General features: G+C 36.2%; 1 protein-coding gene across 1 annotated transcript in view; it reads right to left on the minus strand.

Moving 5' to 3' along the window:
- Nucleotides 1-21,846, minus strand: part of SREK1IP1 (SREK1 interacting protein 1) — a 61,940-nt gene that overhangs the window by 21,394 nt on the left and 18,700 nt on the right. The window contains exon 3 of the mRNA XM_079918335.1: nucleotides 11,912-12,055. Within this exon, the coding sequence (XP_079774461.1) occupies nucleotides 11,912-12,055 (144 nt within the window). The remainder of the gene's footprint in view (nucleotides 1-11,911; nucleotides 12,056-21,846) is intronic.

Genomic DNA, 21,846 nt, shown 5'->3' on the forward strand with positions numbered 1-21,846 from the left:
CTATGGGATGCAGAAAAAGCAGTTCTAAGAGGGAAGTTTACAGCAATACAATCCTACCTTAAGAAACAGGAAACATCTCGAATAAACAACCTAACCTTGCACCTAAAGCAATTAGAGAAAGAAGATCAAAAAAACCCCAAAGTTAGCAGAAGGAAAGAAATCATAAAAATCAGATCAGAAATAAATGAAAAAGAAATGAAGGAAACAATAGCAAAGATCAATAAAACTAAAAGCTGGTTCTTTGAGAAGATAAACAAAATTGATAAACCATTAGCCAGACTCATCAAGAAAAAAAGGGAGAAGACTGAAATCAATAGAATTAGAAATGAAAAAGGAGAAGTGACACTGCAGAAATACAAAAGATCATGAGAGATTACTACAAGCAACTCTATGCCAATAAAATGGACAACCTGGAAAAAATGGACAATTCTTAGAAATGCACAACCTGCCAAGACTGAATCAGGAAGATATAGAAAATATGAACAGACCAATCTCAAGCACTGAAATTGAAACTGTGATTAAAAATCTTCCAAGAAACAAAAGCCCAGGACCAGATGGCTTCACAGGTGAATTCTATCAAACATTTAGGGAACAGCTAACACCTATCCTTCTCAAACTCTTCCAAAATATAGCAGAGGGAGGAACACTCCCAAACACATTCTACGAGGCCACCATCAATCACCCTGATACCAAAACCAGACAAGGATGTCACAAGAAGACAAAACTACAGGCCAATATCACTGATTAACATAGATGCAAAAATCCTCAACAAAATACTAGCAAACAGAATCCAACAGCACATTAAAAGGATCATACACCATGATCAAGTGGGTTTATTCCAGGAATGCAAGGATTCTTCAATATACGTAAATCAATCAACGTGATACACCATATTAACAAATTGAAGGAGAAAACCCATATGATCATCTCAATAGATGCAGAGAAAGCTTTGGACAAAATTCAGCATGCATTTATGATAAAAACCCTGCAGAAAGTACGCATAGAGGGAACTTTCCTCAGCATAATAAAGGCCATATATGACAAACCTACAGCCAACATTGTCCTCAATGGTGAAAAACTGAAACCATTTCCACTAAGATCAGGAACAAGACAAGGTTGCCCACTCTCACCACTCTTCTTCAACATAGTTTTGGAAGTTTAAGCCATAGCAATTAGAGAAGAAAAGGAAATAAAAGGAATCCAAATTGGAAAAGAAGAAGTAAAGCTGTCACTATTTGCAGATGACATGATACTATACATACAGAATCCTAAAGATGCTACCAGAAAACTACTAGAGCTAATCAATGAATTTGGTAAAGTAGCAGGATACAAAATTAATGCACAGAAATCTCTTGCATTCCTATACACTAATGATGAAAAATCTGAAAGACAAATTAAGAAAACACTCCCATTTACCACTGCAACAAAAAGAATAAAGTATCTAGGAATAAACCTACCTAAGGAGACAAAAGACCTGTATGCAGAAAATTATAAGACACTGATGAAAGAAATTAAAGATGATACAAATAGATGGAGAGATATACCATGTTTTTGGATTGGTAGAATCAACATTGTGAAAATGACTCTACTACCCAAAGCACTCTACAGAGTCAATGCAATCCCTATCAAACTACCACTGGCATTTTTCACAGAAGTAGAACAAAAAAGCTCACAATTTGTATGGAAACACAAAAGACCCCGAATAGCCAAAGCAACCTTGAGAACAAAAAATGGAGCTGGAGGAATCAGGCTCCCTGACTTCAGACTATACTACAAAACTACAGTAATCAAGACAGTATGGTACTGGCACAAAAACAGATATATAGATCAATGGAACAGGATAGAAAGTGCAGAGATAAACCCATGCACATATGGTCACCATATCTTTGATAAAGGAGGCAGGAATGTACAGTGGAGAAATGACAGCCTCTTCAATAAGTGGTGCTGGGAAAACTGGAGAGCTACATGTAAAAGAATGCAATTAGAACACTCCCTAACACCATACACAAAAATAAACTCAAAATGGATTAAAGACCTAAATGTAAGGCCAGAAACTATCAGACCCTTAGAGGAAAACATAGGCAGAACATCTATGACATAAATCACAGCAAGATCCTTTTTGACCCACCTCCTAGAGAAATGGAAATAAAAACAAAAATAATCAAATGGGACCTAATGAAAATTCAAAGCTTTTGCACAGCAAAGGATACCATAAACAAGGCCAAAAGACAACCCTCAGAATGGGAGAAAATATTTCCAAATGAAGCAACTGACAAAGGATTAATCTCCAAAATTTACAAGCAGCTCATGCAGCTCAGTATCAAAAAACAAACAACCCAATCCAAAAATGGGCAGAAGACCTAAATAGACATTTCTCCAAAGAAGATATACAGACTGCCAACAAACACATAAAAGAATGCTCGACATCATTAATCATTAGAGAAATGCAAATCAAAACTACAATGAGATATCATCTCACACCAGTCAGAATGGCCAACATCAAAAAATCTAGAAACAATAAATGCTGGAGAGGGTGTGGACAAAAGGGAACCCTCTTGCCCTGTTGGTGGGAATGTAAATTGATACAGCCACTATGGAGAACAGTATGGAGGTTCCTTAAAAAACTACAAATAGAACTACCATATGACCCAGCAATCCCACTACTGTGCATATACACTGAGAAAACCATAATTCAAAAAGAGTCATGTACCAAAATGTTCATTGCAGCTCTATTTACAATAGCCTGGAGATGGAAACAACCTAAGTGTCCATCATTGGATGAATGGATAAAGAAGATGTGGCAGATATATACCATGGAATAATACTCAGCCATTAAAGGAAACGAAATTGAGCTATTTGTAATGAGGTGCATGGACCTAGAGTCTGTCATACAGAGTGAAGTAAGTCAGAAAGAGAAAGACAAATAGCGTATGCTAACACATATATATGGAATTTAAGAAAAAATAATGTCAGAAGAACCTAAGGGTAAGACAGGAATAAAGACACAGACCTACTAGAGAATGGACTTGAGGATATGGGGAGGGGGAAGGGTAAGCTGTGACGGGGCGAGAGAGTGGCATGGACATGTATGCACTACCAAATGTAGAACAGATAGCTAGTGGGGAGCAGCCACACAGCACAGAGAGATCACCTCGGTGCTTTGTGACCACCTGGAGGGGTGGGATAGGGAGGGTGGGAGGGAGTGAGACGCAAGAGGGAAGAGATATGGGAACATATGTATATGTATAACTGATTCACTTTGTTGTAGGGCAGAAACTGACACACCATTGTGAAGCAATTGTACTCCAATAATGATGTAAAAAAAAAAAAGGACTAGTATCTAGAATATGTAAAGAACTCAACATTCAATACTATGAAATAATGTTTAACATTATCAGCCATCGGGGAAATATAAATTAAAACTACATTGAGATGTAATTGTACATCATCAAAAAGCTAAGATTTTTTAAAACTGACAAAATCCAATGCTGGTGAGGATACAGAGAAATGGGGCCACTCATACATGCTTTGGTAGGGATGTAAAATAGTATAGCCACTGTTGAAAACAGTTTGGCAGTTTATTAAGAAACTAAATATGCAACTACCATAAAACCCAGCAATTGTGCTCTTGGATAATTATCTAATGGAAATAAAGATTTATGTTTATCCAAATCCTGTTGAAAGCAGCTTTATTTGTAATAGCCCCAAACTGGAAACAACTCAGATGTCCTTAAAAGGGTGAATGCTTAAACTGTGGTATCCATATAATAGACTACTGTTCAATAATAAAAAGGAACAAACTATTTATAAATATAGCAACCTGAGTGAATCTCCAGAGAATTATGGCTAGTGAAAAAAATACAATCTGGAAAAGTATGGTTTCATTTATAAAACATTTTTCAAATTACAGTATTAGAGAAATAGCAAAATTTTGGTTGCCAGAGATTAAGTAAGGACAAGAGGAAAGGTATGGCTATAGAAGGGCAATATGAGTGATCCTTGTAGTGTTAGAAATATTGTGTACATTGATTGTATCAAAATCAATGTCCTGGCTGTGATACTGTAATACAATTTTGGAAGATGAGGGAAACTGGGTAAAGGGTACAAGGAATTCTCTGTATTATTTCTTAAAGCTGCATATGAATCTACAATTATCTCAAAATAAAAAGTTAAAAAAAATGAATTGGCCATATATGTATGGTGCTATTCATTTATACTAATCAACTTTTATATCAATAGCACATTGTTGGGATTACTTGTAGCTTTACAGAAAGTTCTGAAAGTAGGTTGTGTTAATCTTACCAACTTTAGCTCTTTTTCAAAGTATTTTGACTATTCTAGGTTCTTTACATTTCCACAAGAACTTTAGAATTGACTTGTCGTGTCTAAAACAGCATGCTTGAATTTGATTGTAATTAGTTTGAATCTATAAATCAAGTTGGAGAGAACTGACATTTTAATTATTTTTTAAATTTAATTTTTATTTTATATTGATTTACAATGTTGTGTTAGTTTCAGGTGTACAGCAAAGTGATTCAGTTATACATATAGCCATTCTTTTTCAGATTCTTTTCTCATATAGGTTATTACAGAATACTGAGTAGAGTTCCCTGTGGTATACAGTAGGTCCTTGTTGATTATTTATTTTAATATACAGTCATGTGTATATGTTAGTCCCAAACTCCTAATTTATCTCCCACCCACCTTTCCCCTTTGGTAACCATAAGTATGTTTTCCAAGTCTGTGAGTCTGTTTCTGTTTTGTAAGTAAGTTCACCTGTATCATCTTTTTAGATTCCACATATAAGTGATATACATTTTTCTTTGTCTAACTTATTTCACTTAGTATGATAATCTCTAGGTCCATCCATGTCACTGCAAATGGCATTATTTCATTCTTTTTTATGGCAGAGTTACATTCCATTGTATACATGTACCACATCTTCTTTATCCATTCCGCTGTCAATGAACATTTAGGCTGTTTCCATGTCTCAGCTATTGTAAATAGTGCTGCAGTGAACGCTGGGGTGCATGTATCTTTTCAAATTGTTTTTTTTCTGGATATATGCCCAGGAGTGGGACTGCTGGATCATGTGGTAGCTCTAGTTTTAGTTTTTTAAGGAACCTCCATACTATTCTCCATAGTGGCTGTACCAATTTACATTCCCACCAACAGTGTAGGAACGTTCCCTTTTCTCCACACCCTCTCCAGCATTTATTGTTTGTAGGCTTTTTGATGATGGCCATTCTGACTAGTGTGAGGTGATACCTCATTGTAGTTTTGATTTGCATTTCTCTAAAAATTAGTGATGTTGAGCATCTTTTCATGTGCATGTTGGCCACCTGTATGACTTCTTTGGAGAAACGTCTATTTAGATCTTCTGACCATTTTTTGACTGGGTTGTTTTTTTTGATATTGAGCTGCATGAGCTGTTAGTATATTTTGGAGAGTAATCCTTTGTTACTCGCTTCATTTGCAAATATTTTCTCCCATTCTGTGGGTTGACTGCCATTTTGTTTATGGTTTGCTTTGCTGTGAAAAAGCTTTTAAGTTTAGTTAGGTCCCACTTGTTTATGTTTGTTGTCATTTTCATTACTATAAGAGGCAGATCCAGAAGGATACTGCTACGATTTATGTCAAAGAGTGAGAACTAACTTTTAAAAAGATTGAATCTTCTAGTCCATGAATATGGTATATCTTGATTTATTCATTTCTTTAATATCCCTCATCAATGTTTTGTATGTTTCAGTCTTGCACATCTTTTGTCAGATTTATCCTTAAGTATTTCATGCTTTTAATGCTATTATAATAGGTATTTTTAAAATTTCAATTTCTGATTTTTCACTGCCAGCATACAGAAATACATTGATTTTTTGCCCATTGATTGATCTTGCATCCTACAACTTGGCTAAACGTAGTTATTAGTTTTAGAACTTTTCTTCTAGGCTTTCTACGTAGATGATCAAGTCATCTGCAAAAAAGAGTTTTTACTCTTCCTTTTCTAATCTGGATGACTTTAATTTGTTTTTCTTGCCTTATTACATGACTAGAATCCACACTACAATGTTGAAAATAAGTGGTAGGAATGGACATCTTTGATTTGTTCCTTATGTTACGGAAACATTCAGTCTTTTACCATTAAGTATAGTGTAATCTTTCTGTTTTTTATGGACATCCCATATCAGGCTGATGAAGCTTCCTTCTTTTCCTAGTGTGCTGAAAATTTTTATAAGAAATGGAAGATGGACTCCCTCAAATAATTTTTCTTAAAATATTGGTTTTCTTAAAATACTACAGATTTTCTTCTTTGGTCTGTTAAAAATAGCAAATTACAATGACTTCTGAATGTAAAACAAATATTGTATTCCTGCAATAAGCTCCACTTGGTCATAATATATTATCCTTTTTATATATTGTTGGATTTGACTTACTAACATTTTAGAATTGCTTAGAATTGCTTAAAATTCTCTTTTGAGAGTCTGTGCTTTCCTTGTAATGTCTTTATCTTTTTTTTTTTCATTTAAAATTAAAAATTTTTTTTTGACTGAGTTGGCTTTTCGTTGCTGTGCGCGGGCTTTCTCTGGTTGCGGTGAGTGGGGGCTACTCTTCGTTGCGGTGCACGGGCTTCTCATTGCAGTGACTTCTCTTGTTGCAGAGCACAGGCTCTAGGCGTGCAGGCTTCAGTAGTTGTGGCACGTGGGCTTAGCAGTTGTGGTGCACGGGCTTAGCTGCTCCGCGGCATGTGGGATCTTCCCCGGGAAGGGCTCGAACCCGTGTCCCCTGCATTGGCAGGCGGATTCTTAACCACTGTGCCACCAGGGAAGCCCCTCTTTATCTGGTTTTGTTATTCGGGTAATGCTGGTCTTATAAGTTGAGTTGGAAAGTATCCCCTCTTTAATTTTTAAAAGATTTTATGTAGAAGTGGTATTACTTCTCCTTTAAATGTTTGGCAGAATTCATGAGAAGCCATTCAGCCACGGCGTTTTCTTTGCTGAAAGTTTTAAAACATTTAACTTCTGTAATAGATGCAGACCACTCAGTTGACCTATTTCTTCTTGAAAGCGTTTTGGTAGTTTGTATCTTTCAAGTAATTTGTCCAGTTTATCCAAGTTGTCCAATTTATTGGCATAAGATTATTCATAATATTCTATTTTAGCATCTGTGTAATCTGTAGTGTTGTTACTTTATTCATTTCTGATACTGGTAATTTATGACTTTTTTTTTTTAACCCAGTCAGTTTGGATAGTGAATTTTCACTTTTATAGATCTTCTCAAAGAACCAGCTCTTGGTTTCACTCATTTTTCTCTATTGTTTCTCTATTTTCCATTTCACTGATTTCACCTCTGATCTTTATTATGTCCTTTCTTCTGCTTAATTCAGGTTTCATTTGCTCTTCTTTTTCGAGTTTAAGGTAGAAGTTGAAGTATTAAATTTGAGATATTTCTTCTCTTCTAATACAGGCATGGAGTGCCATAAATTTGCTTCTAAGGGCTGCTTTAGGGACATCTCATAAATGTTATGTTGTATTTTTATTTTCATACAGTTGAAAAGTACTTTCTAATTTCCTTTGGCTCTTTTTTTTTTCTTTGACCCAATGGGACAAATAGAAGTGTGTTAGACTACAATTGCTTGGAAATTTTCCAAGAAGCTACCTGTTATCAATTTCTAATTTAATTTCCTTGTGGCTAGAGAAGATACTTTGCATGACTTGAACACTCAAATTTATTGAGACTTGTTTTATAGCACAGAATAAGGTCTATCTTGGTAGATGTTCTGTGTGCACTGAGAAAAAAAGAAAAACTGTGTATTCTGCTGTTGTTGAGTGAGGTGTTCTATAAATGTTAAATAGGACAAGTTGGTTGACATACTGGAATGAACACTGTCCTGGGTGGAAGTCATGAGATGGAACACAAATTCTGAGCCTTTAAGTGACTATGGTCAAGCATACCTTTTGAGGAAGAAAAAGGGAGAAAAGCTAGATTGAGGAAACCATTCTCAATGTGAGGTTAGGGGAAAGCTGATGCTAATAAGGAAGCTTCACCAACTATTTCCTGTCCTGGGGGTTATTATATGTTAACTCCCTCCCCTTTCTCCCAGAGCGGATCTGTCCCAGGTCTTCTGATTGAAAATCACCTCTAGAATAAACCACTATTCATGGTGGGAGTGTACTTTATCCTTCAAGATTGATGTAATAAGGAAAAAAAGGTCAAGAACCAATAGACTGGATGATCTCTAAGGTAGGAGAGCAGCACATTGTAATGAAAATGGTACAGGACTAGTAGGAAAGAAACCTGGATCACGGTGCTGGCTCTACTGTGACCAGCTATTGACTTTGGAAAGTCACTTGTTCTCATTTTCTTTTTCTACAAAACTGGTTTTTAAACTATTTGTTCTAAAGATTCTTCCTAATTCTAAAGTTTTATGCATCTATTTAAAAAAAAACAGAGCAGTATAGATGAATGGGGTAGAAAGTGTCCTTATGGAATTAAGGGTTTTAGGCTTTCTGTTCTAGTATCTTTTGTTGTGTTCCTATGTGGCTGGACTGCTCTCTATTCTGGCGCAGCTGTCTTTCTGGGCTCTCTCTTTACTAGCATGCTACAAATTTCCCTTCTTATCATTTCTATTTCCTACACTCTTTGTCTTCCTTTTTTCAATCTATTCCCGTACTTTGGTAGAACACTTATTCCAGGGCTTTTCTAAGAAAGGGTAAGTGAGAGGCAAATTGTTTTCTGAGATTTTGAATGTCTGACAATGTCTTTATTACTTTCACACTTGGTTGATAATTTGGTTGGGTATATCATTCTAATTTGGATATAATTTTCCTTCAAAAATTTGAAAGCATTATCCATATTCTACTAGCTTCCAGTATTGCCTTAGAGAAGTATGAAACTATTCTGACTCCTGATCCTTCACCTGTGTCCTGTTTTATCCTCAACTCTGGAAGTCTGGATTGTATCTTTTTGTTTCCTATGATATGATGTTTCATAATGGTGTGCCTTTGTGTGGGTCTGCTTTTACCACTGTGTCTGGTACTTGTTGAACCTTTTCATCTGGAAACTAATTCTTCAGTTCTTGAAAAAATTTTCTGTTTTCTTTTTCTGGGACTCATTTGAATGAAGTATTTCCTAGAATGACCCTTCAATTGTTCTATCTTTTTTCTCTCTTTTTGCTCTTCTTATTTTTCTTCAACTTTATCTTCCAACTCTATCAAGTTTTCCATGTCTGCTTCTTTTTTAATTTTCAAAAGCTCTTTTGTTGCTTTTGTTCTTCTTTATAGTATCTTATTCATGTTTCATGCGTGGTGTATCTTATCTTTCTATGAAACTAAATATTAATGATTTCTGTTTTCTCCCTGTACAGACTTGTATTTTTCAAGTTGATTTTTTCTGTTTTGGTATCTATATTTCATGTGAGACTCTTTCCTCAGAAATTTAGTGCTCCTTATTGTCTAAAAAGCTGACTGGCAGCTTGTAGCAAGCAAAGCTTGGAAATCTGGACTTCACTGATAATCTGGTGAGGTCTGGTGAGGCCTTGCCTTTGAAGAATCCCTAATTTCAGTATCCTTATTTCATTCTTCTTAGACTGGTCAGATTTCCCAGAGATGTATCTTCAAGTCTTCTGCCTGGGTGATATATGTCTGGGAACCAAATAGGTGAAGATGGCTAGAAGGCTCTCACCATTCTGTATCTAACCTTTGATTTAACTATCTTCATTTGTGTTTGGTGTGTCCCAGTTTAAAGACCGTTTGCCTTACCTGTCTAGAAAATAGACCTGTGGCAGTCTGCTGAGGCAACAGGGCTTCACAGAGTAGGGAAAGGGAACAGAACATCTAACTACTTCAGGCTTTTAACCAATCCCTGTTTTTAGTCTTACAAATATTCTCAATTCCAGAAATACCCAAGGATACTCATTATCAAGACTTTAGGGGGTTTTACGGTGTATAATCAGGTTACTTCTCAGCTTTCCCCACTGTTAAAGGGTTGAGCTCTCTTAAAGTGTTCAGTCCATTATCACTAACCCATCTGCTTTTCAGCAAAATTTTTTGACTCTTATTTTCTTTGTCCTTGTGAGTTTATGTCCTTAAAAATTTCTTCTACTACTATTTTAGTGTTGTTTCAGTAGGGAGCAGAAGTAAATATATATCTTTATTTATGTATAAAGATCCTGCTGCATGTGGGATCTTAGTTCCCCAACCAGGGATTGAACCCGTGCCCCCTGTAGTGGAAGCACAGATTCTTAACCACTGGACTGCCAGGGAAGTCCCAGAAGTAAGCATTTATATTCGAGCAGCTATCTTTACCCTTAAGCTGTATATACTCATATTTACTGTTACTCTTGTTTGCTTTCTTTGGAACACTATCCCTCTTCTGCTTTCTCAGCTTGTCCTAGTACCCTGGCATTTGACTTTTTCACTTGCCTTCACTGGATATAATATGGAAAGGTTAAAATTTTTTTAAGCATTTATTGTTCTCTGATGATCTAGAATAAGTTTAACCTTTTTTGTATCTCTCTCATGCCATGCCTAAACCCATATAGAAATAAGTTTCATTTTGCTTCTGTGTGACAACTACCATATAACATTTTGTAGGTTACAAAATATTTTTACATACAGCATCACATTTTATCCCTAAAAACCCCATTGCAAGGATAGGTTATTTTATACACAAGATGGGAAACAAATGGTTAAACAGTGGTCTGAAATCTGTTCTCTTTTTGAGGGGAAAGGAGAATGTCCCAGGAAAGAAAGAAGGTAACTTGGTCAAATCTCTTCATCAACATGCTAATGACAGACTTCCTGGAAATAAATTATTTGCTAGCCAGAGAATCCTTTTTTGTGGGGGGAGAAGGGGTGTGGCTTAAATAACAGAAATTTATTTCCTCACTGTTCTGAAAGCTAGAAGTCCATGATCAAGCTGTTGGCAAGAGAATTCCTATTTATAAACTGCTTATAGCAGGATGTCTAAGATTGTTTATGGCAAATAATCCTGGAATCTAGGGATTTATGGGGCACAAATCCATAATCCCTGGAAAATGTAACTATGGGCATAAAATTGAGATGCTTCATGACCAAAATTCTTTCTTTCGTGTAAGTAATATAGAAACCGTTTGTTAACCTTGGCCAGAGTGGGTACCTGGGATATTGTACTATAGTCCTGAAACTCTTGCTGCTTTGCCTATGCCTCGTGATCACTTGTATACTTGAAATTACAGTTGACCCTTGAACAACGCAGGGGTTAGGGATGTTGCCCCTCTATGCTGTCCAAAGTCCAAGTGTAACTTATAGTTGCCCTCCATGTATGCGGTTTCTCCATATCCATGGTTCCACATCTGTGGATTCCACCAACCACAGCTTATATAGTACTGCAGTATGTATTACTGAAAATATCTGCATAAAAGTGGACCCATGCAGTTCAAACCCATGTTGTTCAAGGGTCAATGGTATCAGTAAAGCTTGACACTGCTAAGATCTCTGATATGAATGAGTGTGATTTGACAATCCAATCCTTTGTGTTATCCCACAAGGAAACTGAAGTTCAGAGCAGTTAAGTGATTTGCTAAAAGTCACATACTAAAAAGTAGCCAAATAGGAATAGAAACCAAATCTTAAATCAGACTCTTTGTACCATGTGATACATTACAGTGAGATGGAAAAACAAAAAACAAAACAAAACACAATAAAACATGTGTTGTGGAATCAGAAATAGACTTGCCTGTTGGTTCTATCACTGACCAACTGGTTGACTTTGGGCAAAGTACTTACAATTTCCTTACCTAGGCAGTACTTCTTACATAAGAGGCAAAAGATATCTTAATGACAAATATAATAGAACAATAGATAAATATGACATAATACAGTAGAACACTTAGAAACATTTTTAAAGGACGGAGGGGGAAAAAGGTATTGCTTACTTTTTTCTTGTAATGCTTGCAGTTTATTCAGTTCTTCATTCTCTTCATCACTCTCTTCACTACTTGTGCTGCTGACATCCAAAACTATGTCCCTTTTGGGGTCTACTCGGAGAAAATTGCGGCATTCAAAAGTCAGGTGACCAGCTAAGTAAAACAAACAAAAAAATATGAATGACAAAACTATAGATACATTATATTTTTTGCTGTGTTTGTTCACTAAGCAACAAGTTACAATTTTAGTAATATAATGTTTAGTTTTAACTTTTATTCAGTGGGTGGTAGTTTGCTTTAGCTGAATGAAACATTCAGAAAACCTTTTCTTTTCTTTAACAGGGCTTCTAATTCAATAAGCATGCTTTCTGGTTACTTCTTATGGATTTCAGGATATTGAATTAATGTACTTACTATGTACTAAAGAAAATATTTTCAATGTTGGATTTTATGTTTTACTCCTTTCCCATATACCTTTTTGCTTCTCAGCTTGACTACTATACTCATGCAATTACACAGCTGTCACCTAATTAAAGGTGCCATAATAACATAATTAAACATGTTCTTCAAAAGAACACCTAAAATTCTAATTCTGACATCATTCAGTCCTTAAAGATTCTCCCTATAAGAAAACTACAACAGGGCTTCCCTGGTGGCGCAGTGGTTAAGAATCCGCCTGCCAATGCAGGGGACACAGGTTCGAGCCCTGGTCCGGGAAGATCCCACATGCCACAGAGCAACTAAGCCCGTGCGCCACAACTACTGAGCCCACACTCTAGAGCCCATGAGCCACAACTACTGAAGCCCGCATGCTTTAGAGCCTGTGCTCTGCAACAAGAGAAGCCACTGCAATGACATCCCCGTGCACAGCAATGAACAGTAGCCCCTGCTCACTGCAACTAGAGAAAGCCCGCGCGCAGCAACGAAGACACAATGCAGCCAAAAATAAATTAATTAAAAAAAAACTACAACAGTTATCTACTTATTGCATGATGCAATAAAAAACTCAAATATTATTGAATACAAACACCAAAAAAGTACAGGAGATAAAATCACTAATAATACCTAAGTGCTTATCATCCACATGTTAACATTTTGTTTTATTCACTTAATTTTTTTTTGAAGTGAAAAACTGCATGTGTGTGTGCACATACACATACAGAGTTGGAGAGCTTGCACCATCCCTTGGAACCCTGCCCCAATCCCATTCCATTCTCTCTTCAGAAGTTGGTATACTGAAGTTGGTGTCTTATCTTTTCAAAATAGCATATTGTATTTTTATTATTTTTTAACATAAACTCAATTATACTTACCTATCATTCTGTAACTTGTTTCTGTCATTCAGTATTATGTTTTATCTATGTTAACATAAGTAGATATAATTATGTGATTTATCTATGTTAACATAAGTAGATATAATTATCTCCTTTTATCTGATGAATAATGTCCCATTATATAAAAATATATTTATCCTTTCTACTACTGATAGGATCTTAGGTTGCTTCTAGTATTTTGCTGTTATAAATAATGCTGAAATGCATAGCGATACATGTCTCTCTGTGCACACATGGCACAGCTTCTCTAAGGCAGTAGCTTTTGAATTCTTTTGACTAGGGCTGACCGATGGTAAAAAGTAACAATGCAACCAAGTATATTCATATACATTCATATGCATACATTCATATACATATACACACTAACCCACAAAAATTAAAACAAAATTACATGAAGCATTATGACATGTGATATTCAAAAAAAATCAATGCTGATAGAAACCACATAATTGATTTCACAACCCACTAATGATTCACTACAACTCTGTACTAGGATTTATTTCTAGTTCTCTTAATTAAGGGTGAAGCCTTTTGGAAGGCCTAGATTTATACAAGAGCATCTCCTAGTAGGGTACCAATCTTGGGCGGGGCCCTGAACCTTGCCTTTATTCCCTGCACCCTGCCAATACATGACGATAAAAGTTCAAGAACCTTGGGTTCAGCAAATACCCTCAGACTTACCTCCTAGACGTTCTGCTTTCCTTTGGTTGCTGGCCTCTAAGTATTCTTTAATTCTTTATTTTCTTCTAGCACACTAATCTATCTAATATGTATTGTATATTTTATACAAGTTTCTTAGTTGTTTACAAAAGGGTCCAGTCTGCCATACTGCTGGAACCAAGTTTTCTCTATTGTGATTTCTTTCAAATGAATCATTCAGAAGTGTTCTTTTCAGTTTCCAAACATATGGAGCTTTCAGACTATGCTTTTGTTGATTTCTAAATTTATTACACTGTTATCAGAGAGTGGAGTCCGTATGACATCAGTTTTTTAGTATTTGCTGAGATTTCTTTTATGGCCTATCATGTAGTAAATTTAGGGAAAAACTTGATATGTATTTTAAAAGAATATACATCACTATTTGTTGATGTCTATTTTGTTGTTCAAATCTCCATCTTACTTTTTTGCATAATAACTTCTGATAGTAAAATTTTAAGTACCTTTATCACTATAGATTTGTCAATTTCTCCGTTATTGGTTGAATCACATGAAGTTGCAACTTTTGTGAGTAAAACAGCTGATTATCAACAATATTCAACCTAATATCTATCTGCTCTTTTTCCCCCATCCCTTTATTTTAAAATTTTCTATGCAGTTTTTAGTTTTCCAAGTAGTTTCACTAATAATGACATGTAGCTGGACTTACTTTTTTAATTTACTTTGATACCTGACCAATTTTTTATGCTAATTTCTTAGCTTCGACAAAGAGTACCTGCCTCACTGGGGGCAGTATAAATTCACTCCTCATACCTACACAAGGTATAAGTTCAGGTTACCAATTCTCGATTATTCCTTTTCTTCTAATTATTATTTTATAGGAACTTAAACACAGTAAACTTTCTCATCACTTTCCCTAGACAGTAAATGGAATTTTTCTAATTCCTGCTTCACTGTTTTTTTGAGCAATCTGGCTCTAAACAAGAGCCTCCACTCTGGCCATGCTGCCATTCCACAGGGGTCTAAAGCTTCACTCCGTATCCCATAAATGTCTACCCAGTAGGCCCGTGGACCTCATTGTTTCCAGCTATCATTCCCTGCTCTGGCTTTGAGCTCCTTTTCCTTTCCAACACCTGGGGATTTCCCTTTTTCACCTGGGTTATTTTTATTTTTGTTGTTACTCTATTTTTCTCCAGTATCTCTCTGTTTTTGGAGCAGAAAGGAGGACTTTCTATGTTGCTTCAGCTTGCCATTCTGATCAGAACTCCTGATGATACAATTTTTCCTTTACTTAACCTAGCTTTGCATCCAAACACCTTATATTGTAATAAATATTTCATATAAACAAAATACTTAATAACCACACTGACAGCAGTCTGTCTCACACCCATTTTAGACTTACTTCAATGAAACTGACCCTAAACTGATAATAAGACAAGTTGCTTGTGAACAAACTTAGAAAATTATTCCAAAATATAGTTCTCGTGACCTCTTTTCTACATAGACTCTCAGGAGACAATGAGCAGAAAATTCTTTAAAAAAGTAAAAAAACAAAACAGGCTGTGGACCTGCCTGGACACGGTGACTTCCAGCAGGTCCCACCTCAGCCACGTTCTCCTGCCAGCAGCTCCCACCCCCCGGGGCCAACATCCTCTCCATGTTTGTTTATTGGTTATTTATTTATTATTTTTGGCTGCGTTGGTTCTTTGTTGCTGTGTGCAGGCTTTCTCTAGTTGAGGCGAGCTGGGGGCTACTCTTTGTGGTGGTACGTGGGCTTCTCATTGCAGTGGCTTCTCTTGTTGCAGAACATGGGCTCTAGGTGTGCGGGCTTCAGTAGTTGTGGCACGTGGGCTCAGCAGTTGTGGCATATGGGCTTAGTTGCTCCACAGCATGTGGGATCTTCCTGGACCAGAGATCGAACCCATGTCCCCTGCATTGGCAGGTGGATTCTTAACCATTGCACCACCAGAGAGGTCCTCAGCAGAAAATTCTTAGATGACCAGAAACTTAAATTTTGACCACAGATATGTAGAGACATTTCAAGTTGTAACATTTTAGTAGCTGACTGTAAAGAGTAACCTGGCTTTTTCAGAAATGGAAAAGCCAATCCTTAAATTCATACAAAAATGTAAGGGACCCTGAACAGCGAAAACAATCTTGAAAAAGAATAAAGGTGGAAGACTCATATTTCCTGATTTCAAAACTTACCACAAAGCTATAGTAATCAAAACAGGGTGATAGAGTCATAAGGATAGTCATATAGACCAATGGAATAGAATTTAGAGTCCAGAAATACACCCATACATATATAGCCAATTGCTTTTCGACAAGAGTGTCAAGTCTATTCAGTGGGGAAAGAACAGTCTCTTCAACAGATGGTGCTGGGACAACAGGATTTCCACATGTAAACGAATGAAGTTGAACTCCTCACCTAACATCGTATGCAAAAACTGACTGAAAATGGATTAAAGACCACAACAATATAAGAGCTAAAACCATAAAACTCTTAGAAGAAAGTATGGGGTAAATCTTCTTTAACTTGCATTTAGCAATGGATTCTTACATATAAAACACCAACAGCACAAGTAACAAAAGATAAAACTGATAAGTTGGATTTCATCAAAATTTAAAACATTTGTGCAAAGAAATTATTATGAAAGTGAAAAAACAACCTACAGAGTGGAAGAAAAGATTTGTAACTTATATATCTGATAAGGTTAACTATTTAGTATATATACAATTCCCGCAACTCAAGAAGAAAAAGACAACTCAATTAAAACATGGGCAAAGAAACTGAATAGACATTTCTCCAAAGAAGATATACAAATGGCCAGTAAGACCATGAAAAGATACCCAACATCATTAGTCTTTAGAGAAATGCAACTGAAAACCATGAGATATCCCTTCAGATCTATTAAGATGGCTACAATTTTTAAAAAAGAAAAGAGAAAGGAAAGTAAGTGTTGGCAAGAATGTGGAGAAACTGGAACTCTTGTACATTTCTGGTGGGAATATAAAATGATGGAGCTGCTGTGGAAAACAGTCTGGCAACTCCTCAAGAAGCTGCACACAGATGACCCAGCATTCCACTCCTAGGTATATACCCAAAAGAATCAAAAACGGGGACTCAGACAGACACTTATACAACAAAATTCATTGCCCATTAATCACATTGCCCGTACAACAAAATTCATTGCCCATTAATCACATTGCCCATTAATCACAACAAAATTCATTGCCCATTAATCACAATAGCCAAAAGGTAAAAATAACCCAAGTGTCTATCAATAGATGAATGGATAAAGAAAATGTGGTGTATCCATACAATGAAATATCATTCAGCCATAAAGAGGAATAAAGTTATGATACATGCTACAACATGAATGAACTTTAAAAACATTGTGCTAAGGGAAATAAGCCAGACACAAAAGGACAAATACTATATGATTCGACTTACATGAAATATCTAGAATGGCCAAATTCATAGAGATAGAAAGTAGATTAGAGGTTACCAGGGTCTGGGGGAAGGGAGGAGTGGGGAGGTACTGCTTAAGGTTTATAGAGTTTCTATTTGGGGTGATGAAAAAGTTTTGTAATAGATAGGGGCGATGGTTGTACAACACTGTGAATGTAATTAATGCCACTGAATTGTATACTTAAAAATGGTTAAAATGGCACATGATGTTATATGTATTTTACCAAAATTTATTTATTTATTTATTTATTTATTTATTTATTTATTTATTTCGTTACATGGGCCTCTCACTGTTGCAGCCTCTCCCGTTGTGGAGCACAGGCTCTGGACGCGCGGGCTCAGCGGCCATGGCTCACGGGCCCAGCCGCTCCGCGGCATGTGGGATCTTCCCAGACCGGGGCACGAACCCGTGTCCCCTGCATCGGCAGGCGGACTCTCAACCACTGCGCCACCAGGGAAGCCCCCACAATTTATTTTTGAATTTTATTGTATTTATTTTTTTATACAGTAGGTTCTTATTTATTATCCATTTTATACATTATTAGCGTATATATGCCAATCTCAACCTCCCAATTCATCCCACCACCTACCCCCCGGCCTCTTTCCCCCCTTGGTGTTACATACATTTGTTCTCTACATCTGTGTCTCAATTTCTGCCCTGCAAACTGGTTCATCTGTACCATTTTTCTAGGTTCCACATATATGAGTTAAAATACGACATTTGTTTTTCTCTTTCTGACTTACTTCACTCTATATGACAGTCTCTAGATCCATTCACGTCTCTACAAATGACCCAATTTTGTTCCTTTTTATGGCTGAGTAATACTCCATTGTATATATGTACCACATCTTCTTTATCCATTCGTCTGTTGATGGGCATTTAGGTTGCTTCCATGACCTGGCTATTGTAAATGGTGCTGCAGTGAACATTGGGGTGCATGTGCCTTTTTGAATTATGGTCTTCTCTGGGTATATGCCCAGTAGTGGGATTGCTGGGTCATGTGGCAATTCTATTTTTAGTTTTTTAAGGCACATCCATACTGTTCTCCAGAGTGGCTGTATCAATTTACATTCCCACCAACAGTGCAAGAGGGTTTCCTTTTCTCCACACCCTCTACAGCATTTGTTGTTTGTAGATTTTCTGATGATGCCCATTCTAACTGGTGTGAGGTGATTCCTCATTGTAGTTTTGATTTGCATTTCTCTAATAATTAGTGATGTTGAGCAGCTTTTCATGTGCTTCTTTGCCATCTGTATGTCTTCTTTGGAGAAATATCTATTTAGGTCTTCTGCCCATTTTTGGATTGGGTTGTTTGTTTTTTAATACTGAGCTGCATGAGCTGTTTATATATTTTGGATATTAAGCCTTTGTCCATTGATTCGTTTGCAAATATTTTTCTCCATTCTGAGGGTTGTCTATTCGTCTTGTTGGTAGCTTCCTTTGCTTTGCAAAAGCTTTGAAGTTTCATTAGGTCCCATTTGTTTATTTTTGTTTTTATTTCTATTACTCTAGGAGGTGAATCAAAAAAGATCTTGCTGTGATTTATGTCAAAGAGTATTCTTCCTATGTTTTCTTTAAGAGTTTTATAGGGATCAGTTTTACATTTAGGCCTCTAATCCATTTTGAGTTTATTTCTGTGTATGGTGCTACGAAGTGTTCTAATTTCTTTCTTTTACATGTAGCTGTCCAATTTTCCCAGCACCACTTATTGAAGAGACTGTCTTTTCTCCATTGTATATCCTTGCCTCCTTGTCATAGATTAGTTGACCACAGGTGTGTGGGTTTATCTCTGGGCTTTCTATCTTGTTCCATTGATCTCTATTTCTGGTTTTGTGCCAGTACCATACTGTCTTGATTACTGTAGCTTTGTAGTATAGTCTGATGTCAGGGAGTCTGATTCCTCCAGGTCAGTTTTTTTTTTTTTTCTTCAAGATTGCTTTGGCTATTCAGGGTCTTTTGTGTCTCCATACAAATTTTAAGATTTTTTTGTTCTAGTTCTGTAAAAAATGCCATTGGTAATTTGACAGGGATTGCACTGAATCTGTAGATTGTTTTGGGTAGTATAGACATTTTCACAATATTGATTCTTCCAATCCAAGAACATGGTATATCTCTCCATCTGTTTCTATCACCTTTAATTTCTTTCATCAGTGTCTTATAGTTTTCTGCATACAGGTCTTTTGTCTCCCTAGGTTGGTTTATTCCTAGGTATTTTATTCTTTTTGTTGCAGTGGTAAATGGGAGTGTTTCCTCAATTTCTCTTTCAGATTTTTCATCATTAGTGTATAGGAATGCAACAGATTTCTGTGCATTAATTTTGTATCCTGCAACTTCGATTAGCTCTAGTAGTTTCCTGGTGGAATCTTTAGGATTCTCTATGTATAGTACAACGTCATCTGCAAACAGTGACAAGTTTTACTTCTTCTTTTCCAATTTTTATTCCTTTTATTTCTTTTTCTTCTCTGATTGCCATGGCTAAGACTTCCAAAACTATGTTGAATAATAGTGGCGAGAGTGGACATCCTTGTCTTGTTGCTGATCTTAGAGGAAATGCTTTCAGCTTTTCACCATTGAAAAGGATGTTTGCTGTGGGTTTGTCATATATGGCCCTTATTATATTGAGGTAGGTTCCCTCTATGGCCACTTTCTGGAGAGTTTTTATCATAAATGGGTGTTGAATTTTGTCAAAAGCTTTTGCTGCACCTATTGAGATGATCATATGGTTTTTCTTCCTCAACTTGTTAATATAGTGTATCACATTAATTGATTTGTGTATACTGAAGAAGCCTTGCATCCCTGGGATAAATCCCACTTGATCATGGTGGATGATCCTTTTAATGTGTTGTTGGATTGTGTTTGCTAGTATTTTGTTAAGGATTCTTGCATCTATATTCATCAGTGATAGTGGTCTGTAATTTTCTTTTTTTGTAGTATCTTTGTCTGGTTTTGGTATCAGGGTGATGGTGGTCTCATAGAATGAGTTTGGGAGTGTTCCTTCCTCTGCAGTTTTTTGGAAGAGTTTGAGAAGGATGGGTGTTAGCTCTTCTCTAAATGTTTGACAGAATTCCCCTGTGAGCCATCTGGTCCCAGACTTTTGTTTGTTGGAAGATTTTTAATCACAGTTTCAATTTCATTACTGTGATTGGTCTGTTCATATTTTCTATTTCTTCCTGGTTCAGGCTTGGAAGGTTATACCTTTCTAAGAATTTGTCCATTTCTTCCAGGTTGTCCATTTTATTGGCATAGAGTTGCTTGTAGTAGTCTCTTAGATGCTTTGTATTTCTGTGGTGTCTGTTGTAACTTCTCCTTTTTCATTTCTAATTTTATTGATTTGAGTCCTCTCCCTCTTTTTCTTGATGAGCCTGGCTAATGCTTTATCAATTTTGTTTATCTTCTCAAAGAACGAGCTTTTAGTTTTATTGATCTTTGCTATTGTTTTGTTTGTTTCTATTTCATTTATTTCTGCTCTGATCTTTATGATTTCTTTCTACTAAGTTTGGGTTTTGTTTGTTCTTCTCTCTCTAGTCCCTTTAGGTGTAAGGTTCGATTGTTTATTTGAGATTTTTCTTGTTTTTGAGGAAGGCTTGAATTGCTATAAACTTCCCTCTTAGAACTGCTTTTTCTGCATCCCATAGGTTTTGGATCATTGTGTATCCATTGTCATTTAGCTCTATGTATTTTTTGATTTCCTCTTTGATTTGTTCAGTGATCTCCTAGTTATTTAGTAACATATTGTTTAGCCTAATGTGTTTGTGTTTTCTATGTTTTTTCCCCTGTAAATGATTTCTAATCTCATAGCGTTGTGGTCAGAAAAGATGCTTGATATGATTTCAATTTTCTTAAATTTACTGAGGCTTGATTTGTGACCCAAGATGTGATTTATCCTGGAGAATGTTCTGTGTGCACTTGAGAAGAAAGTGTAATCTGCTGTTTTTGGACGGAATGTCCTATAAATATCAATTAAATCTATCTGGTCTACTGTGTCATTTAAAGCTTGTGTTTCCTTATTAATTTTCACTTTGGATGATCTGTCCATTGGTGTAAGTAAGGTGTTAAAGTCCCCCACTATTATTGTGTTACTGTCGATTTCCTCTTTTATAGCTGTTAGCATTTGCATTATGTATTGAGGTGTTCTTATGTTGGGTGCAAATATATTTATAATTGGTATATCTTCTTCCTGGATTGATGCCTTGGTCATTATGCAGTGTCCTTCCTTGTCGCTTGTAACATTCTTTATTTTATAGTCTATTTTATCTGGTATGAGTATTGCTACTCCAGCTTTCTTTTGATTTCCATTTGCATGCAATATCTTTTTCCATCCCCTCACTTTCAGCCTGTATGTGTCCCTAGGTCTGAAGTGGGTCTCTTGTAGACAGCATATATATGGGTCTTGTTTTTGTATCCATTCAGAGAGCCTGTGTCTTTTGGTGGGAGCATTTAGTCCATTTACATTTAAGGTAATTATCGATATGTGTGT

This window comes from Stenella coeruleoalba, assembly GCF_951394435.1.
Source record: "Stenella coeruleoalba genome assembly, chromosome: 3".
NCBI lineage: Eukaryota > Metazoa > Chordata > Mammalia > Artiodactyla > Delphinidae > Stenella > Stenella coeruleoalba.